The 13,679-nt window shown below is 37.5% G+C and overlaps 2 protein-coding genes across 2 annotated transcripts; both read right to left on the minus strand.

The window, feature by feature from the left end:
* Nucleotides 1-3,984: 3,984 nt before the first annotated feature.
* LOC113009209 (uncharacterized) lies at nucleotides 3,985-8,194 on the minus strand. Its single transcript, XM_026147398.1, has 4 exons — nucleotides 7,565-8,194; nucleotides 7,327-7,482; nucleotides 6,212-6,304; nucleotides 3,985-5,203 (listed from the first exon to the last, which is right to left on the minus strand). The coding sequence occupies exons 1-4, from the start codon at nucleotides 8,039-8,041 to the stop codon at nucleotides 4,886-4,888; spliced, it is 1,044 nt and encodes a 347-aa protein (XP_026003183.1). The 5' UTR covers nucleotides 8,042-8,194; the 3' UTR covers nucleotides 3,985-4,885.
* LOC113009503 (uncharacterized) lies at nucleotides 8,070-9,626 on the minus strand. Its single transcript, XM_026147815.1, has 3 exons — nucleotides 9,522-9,626; nucleotides 8,241-9,207; nucleotides 8,070-8,148 (listed from the first exon to the last, which is right to left on the minus strand). The coding sequence occupies exons 2-3, from the start codon at nucleotides 9,197-9,199 to the stop codon at nucleotides 8,070-8,072; spliced, it is 1,038 nt and encodes a 345-aa protein (XP_026003600.1). The 5' UTR covers nucleotides 9,200-9,207; nucleotides 9,522-9,626.
* Between the last annotated feature and the right edge of the window lie 4,053 nt (nucleotides 9,627-13,679).

The following is a 13,679-nucleotide window of genomic DNA, read 5'->3' on the forward strand; positions in this document are numbered from 1 at the left end:
CAAAAGTTTTTGGTTTGTTAAAATTGCTTAACCAGTCTAGGTCAATGATGGAAATGTCAGCTATTTGAGTTAAATAAAATTCACATTATAATTTGAACACTGGTGCTAGCATGCCCCCACAAGTTGAGTAATACAAGCTACACACATGGGTTAAGTCAGAACCCAAGGACAGAAAAAAAAACCCAAAAAGACAGAAAATAACCAATCCTAACATTTTATTCCATAATGATTGTTCTTGTTTAAAATCTCCATTCAGAAATTGTCTGACTCATTGTCATTTGCATATTCCACCTTAAACCAAACTACATTCTTACACTCATTTGTATTTCACCCTTAATTTGAACCAGTCAATGTTTCATCTTCCCCTAGCAAACCAATCAGTTCCACTGTCTGAGCCTCAGTCATGTGTATAATGAGCTGTCAGCCAATCACATTAAGCCCAGGGGCAGACGCCGCCTCGTGATTGGATACTTGCTGTGAACGGTGGTTTTCTCTGTTTAATGTTTAACTTCTTGGTTCTTTAAATGTTTTAACTTCATTTTTTTCATGTTTCAATATCAAAGTTTTGGACAGCTTTTAAATGAAAGTTAAAAATACTCCCAGAGAACACAATAGAAACGTGTTATGACCGGTTGTGTGCAGGCAGGAATAGGACCCAAGATGCAGACACTCGGAGGCAAAACTTGAACTCAAATATAAGATAACTGGATATATCAAAATAAACTTACACCAGACGACTGCCAGAACGCACAGCAAGATAAGGGTAGATCACAACACAGAGAAATAGAGGGCTTAAATACACAGAGGGAGCAATCAGGGAATAGGTAACAGGAGGGAAACACAGCTGGGGCAAATCAGGCCTAACGAGACAAGGGGAAACAAAACCAGATACATTAACATCAGACATGGACCTTCAAAATAAAACAGGAAACATAACACGGACTGAACTAAAGACACAGACTCACATGCAGGCACTACAACAGAGGAAACAGAGACATGGGACCAGGGCAGACACTGACTGGACACGGGGATATAGCAACTAAGAATTACACAGAGACATAAACCATAAGACAGAACTCTAACAAAGAAACCAAAGAATAGAAATGATAAATAATACATAAACTCAAAACCCTGGGTCAACGACCCAGGCATCCTAATAAAATGTGTACCAAATTATGCAGGTGGTGAGAGAGCTCAAAATTTCAGCTTGCTATGAGATTTTAAATTCATATTGTATTGGCAAGACCTGTGTTTTGTTTTTTTGATTGATTGATTGATTGATTGATTGAATCTTTATTTTGAACATGTTGAAAAAGTATAAAAAAAAAATAGAATTAAAAGAGACAAATGAACAAAGCAAACAAAAGGAAAACGAGCAACCACAACTCCAAATAACGTCCATGTTCAAAAAGGAGCAGGAAGAAGCATAAGCTTATTTAATCCCACCCCTTTTCCACTATCTAGTATCAATAGACTACAGAAATACCTCCTTGTAATTACATTATATGTTATGTGTAATTTTTTTATTTTTTTTTTTTAATATATACACATATATGTTTCTATCTATCCATACCTACGTATATACACACATACGCACATATACACATTTTCAATAACCCCATTAACACCTGAAGGATACACAACCTACAATCTTATATATATTTAATATATATATATATATACACACACACACACACACACACACACACACACACACACACACACACACACACACACACACACACACACACATATATATATATATATATATATATATATATATATATATATATATATATATATATACATACATACATACATACATACATACATACATACATACATACATACATACATACTGTGGAGCAGGGAAATTATTTTACTGCTATTGTTAAATAATCATCATTATTACCATTGCATTAATAATATAATCTGCAGTATGATCATTGCTTTAACAATGTAACAGATAGCTTTAAGAAGGCTTTAAGGTTTTATGCATACAGGTATTAAATTAACTTTGTATTCCAGGTGCAGTTATAACTATTTTATACATATTGCATATCTGTGCTTATTTGAGTTGATGTTCAGGTTCATTAATGGTCTAAAGCTTCACTAGTGAGAGTGTCTAGATGATCCATGCTGAGGGAAAACTAGAACATAGAAGGAATTGCAATACATGCTTACAAAACACTTATATCAGTTTATTTTAATATCTTTTATATGTTCATATTCTTGTATTAAACTTTTAGTAGAGGTTCTTGGTTAAAACATTTATTTAGTAGAGGACATATACATAGTCCCAGTTAGGTTGTAACACATAAGGATGAGCCTCTGTTCTGGTAAAAGGTCAGAAGTGCAACAGGTGAATTGAGAAAGAGCATGTGAGGTCGTGACACACACACATGAGTTAGATTTATTTAGAGGAGAGAGAGATTAGTCATGTCTGGATTGTAACGGCGAAAGTGTCTCGGTAAAAGAGGAACCGTCCTTGTCTTCTCGGCAAGAAAGAGGAACTGAAAGGTTGACCAGAGGAATCGGCCATGAAAATAGAAGATGATCTTCTGTGTTAAAAGTCATGGTTGTTTTGATATTGACGTATGTATATATCCTGTCTGTGACGCATGAAGGGGCGTCAGTAAATCAAGCCCTGATGTTATAAAATAATTGTTTGTGCTTTAGTAAGTCGAAGACTACTTGCTGTCTGCGTACAGAGTGTCTTCCCACACGTGTGTAGTCATTAAAATCATTGTTTGACCAAGAGCTTCTGGACCATGGGTGGTTTGTACTCTCCTTCCTCAATTTTGAACCTTAACAATACATACATACATACATACATAGTATATAAATTTTGTTTGTTTGTTTGTTTAGGGGTAGATTGTCTGCCACGACAGTACATACAACCATAATTATTTGTGGACAAAGACACATTTATTGTAGTTTTGCCTCGAACACCACCACAGTGGATTTTAAATCAAACAATCAAGATGATAAGTGATTTCCACCCACTTTCATACACAATTGATCATGTTAGAGTCTCAAAATTAGTTAGCTAAAGTAGCATAATGGAATATAATAACTCTTTTAAAACTTGCATTAACATCCTTCACATGGATTGGAATAAAATGATGTTTTTCCTCCCTTGAGTTGCTCTGCCAGGCCTTTCCTTCAGCCACGTTCAGGTTTTGGATTTCTCTGCCTTTAGTTTTACATTTAATAACTGAAAAGTTACTCTGCTGGGTTGAGATTAGGTGACTGACTTGGAAATTTCTTAACCTTGAGAAACTCTTGGCTTGCTTTTGAAGTATGCTTTGTGTCATTGTCCATTTTCACTGTAAAGAAAACACTGACTCTGTTCCACTGGCAGCCCCTCCACCCTTATTTGTTTATTACATTATATTACTGCCCTTGTATACACCCCCACAATGTTTCTGTTTCAATGTTTCTACATACACCACACTCAAAAAAATAAAACATTAGATTTACTTAAAAAAGTTATGTCAAGTGGTTCCACACAACTGCTTTAAGTAACTTTTAAGAAATGTTGTTACTTAGTTTGAACTCAATACTGTTAAGTTAGATTTACGTAAGTGTATTGGCTAAATGTAACTTAATTGCAATGCTTAGCTGATACTTATCTTTGTTGCTTTAAGCCTACATAACTTGTTTAGGCAATATCTTTGTAATACTGTTACTTAGCTGGTACATAACTTTTCTGCTTTAGAAGGACATAACCTGGTTAGGTAGTATCTTTGTAAAACTGTTATGTAGCTGCTACATAACTTTGTTACTTTTGAATTATATAAAATTGTTAAGTAATTTCTATTCAATACAATTACAAATAAATCATTTACACTGGTTACTTCCATACAAAATAGCAAAGTTTCTTAAAAGTTACTTAAAGCAGTTATGTGGAACCACTTGACATAACATTTTTAAGTAAATCTTAGGGAGATCTTTTAGGAAGAAATGAAGACAGCACCCAAATTATCAAACACAATCCTGCCTTTAATAAGCACATTCAGTGCATATAAAATACTTTTTTCCAAGCACAACAGCTTAACACAAAGTGCAATCAATGCAACTTGTTACAAATTCCAAGTGAATATTTTGTGCAGAAAATGTAGATCAGTATAAAGTGCTAACCAACTTGTCGTCAAACTAAAATGATTAAAAAAAATGATCCAACAAAGTCCTGTCTTTACTAAGCACCTTCAGTGCATATTAAATACTTGTTGACAGACCGAAAAGACTGTAGAGCCGTAGCTTAACACAAAGTGCAATCAATGCAGACAACTTGTTACAACTTTAACTAAATACTTTGTGCATAAAACAATATTTTACTTCAAAGATCAGTGAAGTGCTAACCAACTTGTCTTTCAACTGGTCCAGAAAGCATCCAAATTATCAAAAAAAAATCCTACATTTTACAGGACGTTTCAGGAATTATTTTCAAACACTGATAAGCATGAAAGAGCAAACTAAACTCATTTAAAACAGTGAAAATTGGCTGTTTTGTTCAAAAACTGTACTGTAAAACAGTGCTACTCAGTTTTTCAAGTTATGGTTACATCCCAAGTTGCAGACAGCTGCCAAATGTCACATTCTTTGAAATATCAAATCACAGCGGCCTAACCGCTAGAACTTTTTAAAATGTCTGTCATTTTCTGTATGTTGTCAAGTAGCAGTAGAAGAAGTGCAACACCAATTTTTTAAGTAACAGTATTTTGCTAAAATGCAAATGAACATTATTGTTCTCTAAAACTGGTGAATGTTCCCAAGAAACAGTACTGACAATGAAAAAAAGTGTTTATGAACAACTTAACTATACCTGAACGTAAAGCATTCAAACTAAGTTAAGCAATAAGGGCCTCCCGCTTCCTCCTCTTTAATCAAGGAGTTTGTTTCTGAGCACTTGAACTTTGTTTGATAGCTTCTTAGCATCAAGTCCCATCAGTACTTTCTGAAAAAACTCAAAAGTGTACCTGAGGTTGGATGGGTAGCTCATGTTTAAAGTGTAGATCAGGCCGAACAACAACACAACAGCAGTGGCAACATCAGGAAGATCTCTGAGCACAGCGACACCCTCAATTATGATACCAATGTCTTCTGCCGGGTCAAGGTCACGCTCTCCTTCTGGTTTGATGACGTAGATGCCAATGAGCGTCTTCTCCATTTCACTTTCGGCCTCATGGAAGTCCACATCCTAAAAAAATTAATAAGTAAATAAACATAATAATACAAGTTGCAGGGTTTCATATCAATTAAAGGGATATTCCACCCAAAGTGGAAATTTGTCTATTACCATAAATTGCCAAGAGTTAGATAAGTGAGAAAAAAGCATTTTGTAACCAGCAAAGTACATTTCTGATCTTATACCCATTGTTCCTGGTGAGCTCAATAATCATGTCGACTGCAAATGAAAAGTAAAAAGTAACACGACGGATTTGCAGGAGGAGGAGATTTAGACTTGGGCCTACATTACGGTTACGCCAAAGCACCCTGTAACCCGCCATGGCATAGCACTTGGATACAACAACAGTGGTTGAAAAAGCCTCTGGTTTCCATAAATAAACACATATTCGAATATCCATGCACCATGCAGCGGCGGCTTACAGTGTTGTATGTGGTAACCATAATGTATTCCCAAGTCTAAATCTACTCCTCCAAATCCTTCAAGTTACTTATTACTTTTCATTTAAAGTCGACATGATTATTGAGCTCACCAGGAATAATTCGTACCATTAAAGAGTCATTTGCAACCAAAATGCTTATAGTTCCCATTCACTCCATTTTTTAAATGCTAGGCAAAAGCAAATAGACTGCTGCCGGATCAGGAGAATTATTGCACTGGTTACAAAATTATTTTTTCTCACTTATCTTACTCTGGGTAATATGGTAATAGACCAATTTTCACTTTGGGGTGGAATATCCCTTTAAGCTGCAAAACAGTAGACAGCTCAGAGCGAGATGAGAGGTGTTGGTCCATCATCCAGATTACACGGCAGAAAGACAAGGCAGAAAGACAGTCCACTCAGCCCACATTACACCCCAACTGTAATGGCAAGGGTCACTCCCGCATAAGCTTGTGCTTTTATATCTCCAATAATGTTCTAATTTTAACTTTTTGTTATAATCTAATGAATGTGTGTGAGGAAAAATTACCGTCAGTTAAATTTTTATTACTGGAAATTGTTTCTATTTGATTACTTGCCTGATATTCTTTGATCAAGCTGTTCGGATCTTCATTGAGGTAGACTGCAAGTCCTTTCAGCGTACACACTCTTCTCATTGCAACTGTGTCGTTCTGTAAAACATAAAAGCAAATTTTACTTAGCTAAACTTTAAAGACATTTTCAGTTAACTTCAGCAAAATAAATGTATATAATGCTTTGAGAAAAAAAGTCCATGACACACTACAGAAGAACAACAAAATTTAAAATAAAAAAAATTAAGGAAAGAAGGAACATTATCATTTGAAAAAATGTGACGAGCAAAAAAGGTAACCACAGGATCCCAAAAAAAACAGAAACCCGACCAAAAACAGCAGCATGAAGAATCCAGTGAGGAAGAGGATGAACAAGAGGTCACACCAAAGCCAGCCTGAACAGAGGATTTTTTTTTTAAAAGTAAACCACTGAGTCCACTGATCTAAGGCTTAGGAGGAGAGTTCCAGAGTTTGGGGGCCACAGCAGCAATGATCTGTCACTTTTGGTCTTTAGACTGTTGTGCACTACCAGGCTTTGATCACTGGACCTCAGGGACCTGCTGGGGGTGTTGGGACTGAGAAGATCTCCATTGTATGATGGTGCTTGTCCATGTAAGGCCCTAAGGACCAGAACCAGGATCTTGAAATGAACCTTGAAGTTGACCAGCAGCCAGTGACGCTGGAAGAGAAGCGGGGTGACGTGGGTGTGTTTGGAGGACTTGAACAGGAGGTTTTGCAAGGACAAATGAAAAAACAGTTGTAGTACTAAGCTCAGAGACCTCCCTTTATCCCGTCTTGGTTTGAAAGGTGCCTGATGGCAGTTTATTCTAGCTTCAGCTTTTCTACTGTAAATGCCAAAATTCTCCCCAGGGAGCCGCGGCAAATCCCGTTTTGGAAACGCTACTGTCCTGTAAAAACAGCTTTTAATTCTGGCAATTTTTTTTTATAAAGTATCCAAATCAACTTAAAACTTTATTACTGTGACAACACTATCATGAAAAGGACAAAGAATAAACAATCCCATAATACCAACATTAAACTTTACCTTACAATAGAAGGAGACAACAAAATCATATGTATTAAAAGAGGGAATGAAGCATTGAAAAAAATTAATTCCAAACCTCATCAATTGCAGCCATGATTTCTGTGATCTTGCGTCCAGATGTTCCTCCCTTGTTTCTGAAGACTTTGGTCAGTTTGGTTGTGTTGTTGTCCAGCTGTGCCATAAATGTGGATGTTAGCGGGATCGTAGTGATGCGCTGGAATTCAGCATTTATCTGTAAAATAAACAAATGTTTAGCGTGATGGGTTTAAAATATTGCATGTGGAGTGCATTTGCAGATCAACTGATTCAGTTACCTCACGTGGAGAAAAAAGAGCTGGCCATCGGCTTTTAAAGTCAGCTACGAAGGGCATGTCCTGAAGAATTTCTTGCCTCCGGTGAGGAAAGGTTTGGGCCATTTTTGCTTTGATGGTTTCATTGTTGTTCTTCTTCTTGAACTCTGAAAGCAGCACCAACCTTTCTTCTTCCTGACTCTCTCGGGTTTCTCCAGCTGGATAATCAGGGCAGAAATTCACCTCTGCTCTCCTGGGTTTCTTGACTTGGTTGGGATGCACATTACTGTTCCCTCTTCTTTTGAGAGAATTGATGACCAACTCACTACACCCTAAGTTCTTCAGTTTTCCACGATAGTTTGACATTTTATACTTCAAACTGATCTTCCATGCAGAAAATCCAGTTTCTGAACCCTTCTCTTTCAAGCATGGATGCTTTACAACCAAAGCTTGGCAAACATCACTAAGATTGCTGTCTGAAGGGTAAGCTTTGTACTTCATAATTTCTGAAGACAAGCTCTCTAAAATGTCAGACTTGAGCTTTGGTTTTAGGGTTAAAAGTGTTCCATTGGCTTGGAATTCCTGGTTGCCTTTTGTCAATTGCAGCTCTACATCGAAGCTAAACTCAGGTATGCGAAAGTCCAGTGGCCAGGCTTCTGATTGCAGCGTGGAGTTTGCTGAGCTCGAGGAGCTTGATGACCTGGATTCTGTGACAAATTTGTTCAGTATGTTTTCTTGTTTAAATATCTGCTGTAATGATTTTAGAATAGGAATATACTGAAAGGTCCTCTTGCTTTGGGAGTCGAGAATGTATTCAATTGGATCAATTACTTCAAAATGTTTTCTGTAATACTGTCTGCGTTTGAAGGCAGTGGCAAGTGTGCCGTCCTTTTCTATGGCTTTTAACAAAGGGTTAAAAGAAACTGCCTTTGTCAGTTCTTCAATAACAGGCTGGTCTAGACAAAGGTTATGATTCTTGAGTATGTCTACAATTACTTGATTTGTCAAAGGCACTGATGCACAGCTTATCAGGTAGTGCAATTCTGAAAGCAACTCGTCAATTGCTATGCTGGGAACATGAAAATAGTTTTCCAACTTAAGTAAAAGAGATGCAAAATTAAGTTCTATTACATTTGCCAAATCTTCAGTCTCACTTGTAGTTGTATCGTGATCAATATTTGCACTTATGTCCTCTTCTACAATAGTGTCTGTACTGTCATCAGCTGATGTTTGGCCTACAATAGTGTTAGCAATACCGATTTTAAAGTCTTTTAAGGTATAAGGATTGTGTTTCCTATTTCGATGAGACTTGAATGTACCATAGATATTTGTTTTGAAAGAACAACCCTCAAACATGCAATGCACAGTCTCGTTACATTTTAGATGGTTGTTAATGTGAGAAAAATACTCCTGCTCCGAAGCTATGTTGCAGCAGGAACACAAATGGCAGTTAAATGTTGCCAAACTCACAGACTTGTCTAGAGTTCTTTGGGTATGTGATCTGCTTAAGTGGCTATGTAGAGCATTCCATGTTTTGAAAACACAGACACAATCAGAATAGGCACATGGATACTGCTGTCTACTATGAACTAACCTGTAGTGTTTTAATAACAGAGCTCGTGATGACACCACTTTTTTGCACAATTTGCACTGCCACATCAACGTATCTGGGGGAGAAGCACAAAAGACATTTTCATTACACTGTCCCTGAAAAAACTAAATAATTTGCACATTGTTAATGTTTCATATTAATCAGTTTTATTTTTAATATTGTATGCTACAACAATGAATTTATTGATCTACATCATCACCACTGCATATTGTGTAAATGTGTGTGTAATCTGACATTAAAAGTCGAGTGAGAAATCCCATGGACATTGTACAACATTAATGCAGTTCATCTTACACCAGCTTACTAAATGCTTTCTGCAAGCTACATCAAAACGTAAGCTGAAATATTAGACAGAAAATACACCCTAACCTGTCTGCTAGCGAGGAGCGCTTCTCCACTGTTGTTGGCTAAAGTGCAACGCAGTCAGGCGTCCGAGTATAAACTTGGCGCGAAAGTGCGTGCCGGACCGAATGCGCTGCCTGTACCGACGCGTACCGACTCATACCGACGCTAGCGCTACACTACATTTGGGCTGAAAACAGAGCTTTGCTATTGCAATGGAGACCCCTCCAAAATCATTTGGAAACTCACGTGCAGCAAGTCCACGTTAGCAAACCTTTACCGGGCAAAACCCTGCCTGTACTCTTTTCTTAGTAGCACTTGCGACATTAACTGACGTGTGAACATATATATGTAGACGGGCTTTACAAGAAAAATGACTTCTTACCTGATTTTTGGACAAAAATGCGGCTGAACCAGTCCACATGGCGAAGAAATAGCAAGCTTGAGAAAGAGGGTGGTGCGCATGCGCATTGGCCCTTATTTAGGCGGGCTCTGCACGCAGCAGTATGTGCAGAGGGACAAACCTGTGAATTTACTCAACAATGTTACGTTGACACAGTTCAATGACTTTGTGTAACAACAAAAAGTAACAACATTTCATTAAATTTGCACAAACACTTTAAGGATTTTTGCAAAATCGAGTTTATTAAGAACAAACAACAAAATCTACTTTAGTAAAAGCAGAGATAGGCTGAGTTCATTTTTTTGAGTGCAGGTATATAGTTTAATCAGATAGATAGATAGATAGAATTGATGAAATTCTGGGGCAATACTGATGCAGAAGATAAGGATGCCATTCATGGGACCCATTTGTTGGGAACCAAAGAAGTCTTTACGAATGATCAATAAACATTTAACCAGCTAAACATTAAAGTGTTATCTTCACTATCTACTATCAGTTATATGATTTGCTGTCAACAAGGCCAGCGTTTGGCCAAAATAGTGGCAAAATGATAGAAAATGGGGTATAAGTTCAAACAAGTACACCCAGCGGTAAAATGGTCAAAACTACTGTTGTGTTGTTCCTAAAGCACCACTCCTCAGCCATCTGAGGTAGAGCGAGTTCTTTCCACGTCTCAGAGAACAAACAGATTGAAGAAATGATAATTAGAACAAATTAGGAACATCTGTGCTCAAACATACACACATGCCAACTGTCCTCGTCCAGCCATTAGTGTGCGTGTGTTTTTAGTTTTTCATCTGCAGCAGCTGTTTTTCTGTCTTGAGGCGACTAAAATCTCTCTCTCTTACTCCTCATTCTCACTAAATTTATTCTTTTAAACTCCCCCCCCCCCAAATGTTTCACACTTCCTCTCTCTCTCTCTCTCTCTCTCTCACACACACACACACACACACACACACACACACACACACACACACACACACACACACACACACACACACACACACACACACACACACACAGAGCAGTCTGCCAGGCTGTGATTAGAGAGGAAGGTTGCAAGGGATATAAAAAAAGAAGGGAAAAGATACTAAGATGCTTTAAGCAACAAATACAACCTATAGACTGCTCTTTATGTGCTTTCCCAGTAATTCAAGATTTGCAACATTTAAAATATTCAGTTCAGTTGTTTTTCTTATTTCTTATTTCACACGGACAGAAAGACAAACAGGTGTGTCAGGTTGATTTATTTCTTTTGGCTGGAGGGCTTCTCTCCCTCTGCTCTCCCTTTCTTCTTTTACTTTTTAGCTCCTCCGGGGATGAAAACCCTCTCTCCTCTTTCTTTATTTACTTTCCTTCCACTCCTCTTTTCCTCCTTCAGTCTCTGCCTTTCAAATTTATAAGTGAGGAGAGGAAAAAACATGAATCCAAACTTTAAATGAGCTAATTTAAAATCAAGCTGCCTGATTACACAGTCATCATGGGTTTCTCTGACTAACCTCACAGAGACCAAGTGTAATGATGCGTTCAGGTACTCAGTGATTCAGAAGTTGTGCCACATCACCAGTGGTAACATGGGACGTGAAATTAGAGAAATTTCCTACCAGACTGCATGTTATGACTGTAACAATGTGTTCTCACCACAGGGTGTCAAGTAATGGTGTTTTGTCAGATGCCTTCTGCATCTCACCATTATTCGCGAGTCTTCTGGCACTGAATCTTTGGCATACCAGCCATGGTAGGGCAAGATGGTGGGGGTATGAATAACAGGTTTGTCAGCCAGGAGAAGATTGTTCACACCTTTGTTATATTGTGTTCATGAGCTGGTTAGGTTACACACTAAAAACTCTTTTCTTAGTGTAGCAACCTACGAAAAAGGGAAAATGTTGGTTTGATGTGAAAAAGGTAGACGGCATCATTGCACCACACATTGATGTTTATAGTGAATGCCATATTTTGAATGTTTCAGCTGCCGCCATTGTTTCATTGTGTTTGGAGCTATGAGTGACAATATCTGGAAGACAGAGCAGTGTGCTAAGCTATCAGTTGACTCTGACAAACTTGATTAGGCCCCAATCACACAGGACTAGAGGCCAGTTGACACCAATCTGGAAACCGTGGGTCACTAGGGAAAATATCCCACCTGCCTTTTAAACATGAAGAATATGAGTTGAAACCATGTTTAAATTTACATTAACTGGAAAATTTCACTCCTGGTGTCAAGAAGGTCTTGATGTTCAAGATTACTATTTCTCTTTTTGAAATTACATTGACTATTATATTGTAAAACACTGATCCATCCCTTTTTAACCCTTTAGGACACAATTATAGTCTGACTGGGACTCATGTTCTCACTGATCTCTACTTATTTTTTCTTCTTTTGTACGCTCCAGCAGGAAAAAAAAAGATGTCCCTGATGAATGTCACTGCTATCCTTCCTCTTACTTACAATGACACTCAGTGTGTATGAAAGCTAACTGAAATAACAATTCTCACACTTTAATCAAACACTAATCATGCTATCTGTCATAAGCAAGCAGAGCTAAGCCTCCAGCACAGTCCTATGGAGGCGCCATGCAGTGCATGTAATAACTGAGCACTTTCAAAAACATGTGGATCCATGTGCTGCTCTTGTTTGTGTTTGTGCTGTTGTATTTTGATTTGTTTTTCTCTTTAAACTATGTTGTTAAAATAAAATTTAAAAAACCTCTTCCTGAGTTAAATGCCCAGCAAAGACGTATATTTAAAATGAACTAGAGGTAGAAAAAAACAACACATTCATGCCTGTCAAATATTTCTGCATTGTTTAGAAAAACAGTGAAGAGCAGATAGTTAGCAGTGTGGAAACTCATCAATAAAAAGCCCGTCATGCACAGCAAAAATCAAATGCTACAACAAAACAGTAAACACAGCAACCTAGTTGAAAAGTTGAAATTCAGAGGTATGCCTTATCTTTGGTGAGATAAAATAAAAGACAATAAAAGAAAAGATAAAATTCCCTCACCGCAAGCATGACAAACAATACTACAAGTTCATACACAGTATGAAGTAATGTAACATGGAGTAACACAATATTTTTGTTTCGTAACAATTATATCTGACACAACAGCAGCTCACACGACAAAAACACACACAGTTAGAACTGCATGCTTGTGCTGTTGTAAATCATGCCTGTGACAGATTGGTGTTGCCAAGGGGAAAATATATAGCAATTTAAACATCACATTCTCACACAGTGAGTAATGTGAGTGCGGGATGACTGACAGGAAAACAAGAATAGAGGGAGAAAGCAGAGAAACGATCACAGGGCTGAGCTCAGGTCTGACAAAGTGTCTGTCTGCGCACATATGTCTCCCTGCCTGTCACCGCTTATTTATTTTATTTACTTATCTGTGTGTGAATTTGTCAGTCTGTGTGCTGAGAATTCAGATTTCCTTAAAGGTGAACTCGACATGGAGCAGAGAAGTTGGAGTTGGATAGTTTCAGACTCTCATGACTATTTTTGCTCTTAACTGAAATCCTAAAACCATATCAAACACGTGCGGTGACGTAGGACTCTAAAATCAGGGTGTGGTCAGTACACTGTGTGACAAGATTAAGATTAAGATTGTCATTTTTAATATTATCATTTTATAGTTTGTTTTGTATATATATTGATTTTTAAAATGTAATTATGTGGTCAATCTAGCCTTCCTAGAGTTTTCTCTGTCAAGTGTCTGTTAGGTTACTTCTATCTTATTTTGTGAGTCCTTGTCTCGTCTGCCTTGCTTTTAGTGCTACGT

This window comes from Astatotilapia calliptera, chromosome 17 (genome assembly GCF_900246225.1).
Source record: "Astatotilapia calliptera chromosome 17, fAstCal1.2, whole genome shotgun sequence".
NCBI classification, from domain to species: Eukaryota; Metazoa; Chordata; class Actinopteri; order Cichliformes; family Cichlidae; genus Astatotilapia; species Astatotilapia calliptera.

Coding starts and splice junctions, on each gene's coding strand:
- LOC113009209 (XM_026147398.1), bottom strand. CDS start 8,041: ATGAAGTACAAAGCTTACCCTTCAGACAGCAATCTTAGTGATGTTTGC. Junction 7,483..7,564: donor CTCTTTTTTCTCCACGTGAG/GTAACTGAATCA, acceptor TTTATTTTACAG/ATAAATGCTGAATTCCAGCG. Junction 5,204..6,211: donor GCTTGATCAAAGAATATCAG/GCAAGTAATCAA, acceptor TAATTTTTTTAG/GATGTGGACTTCCATGAGGC.
- LOC113009503 (XM_026147815.1), bottom strand. CDS start 9,199: ATGTGGCAGTGCAAATTGTGCAAAAAAGTGGTGTCATCACGAGCTCTG. Junction 8,149..8,240: donor AAATTTGTCACAGAATCCAG/GTCATCAAGCTC, acceptor GCTTCGATGTAG/AGCTGCAATTGACAAAAGGC.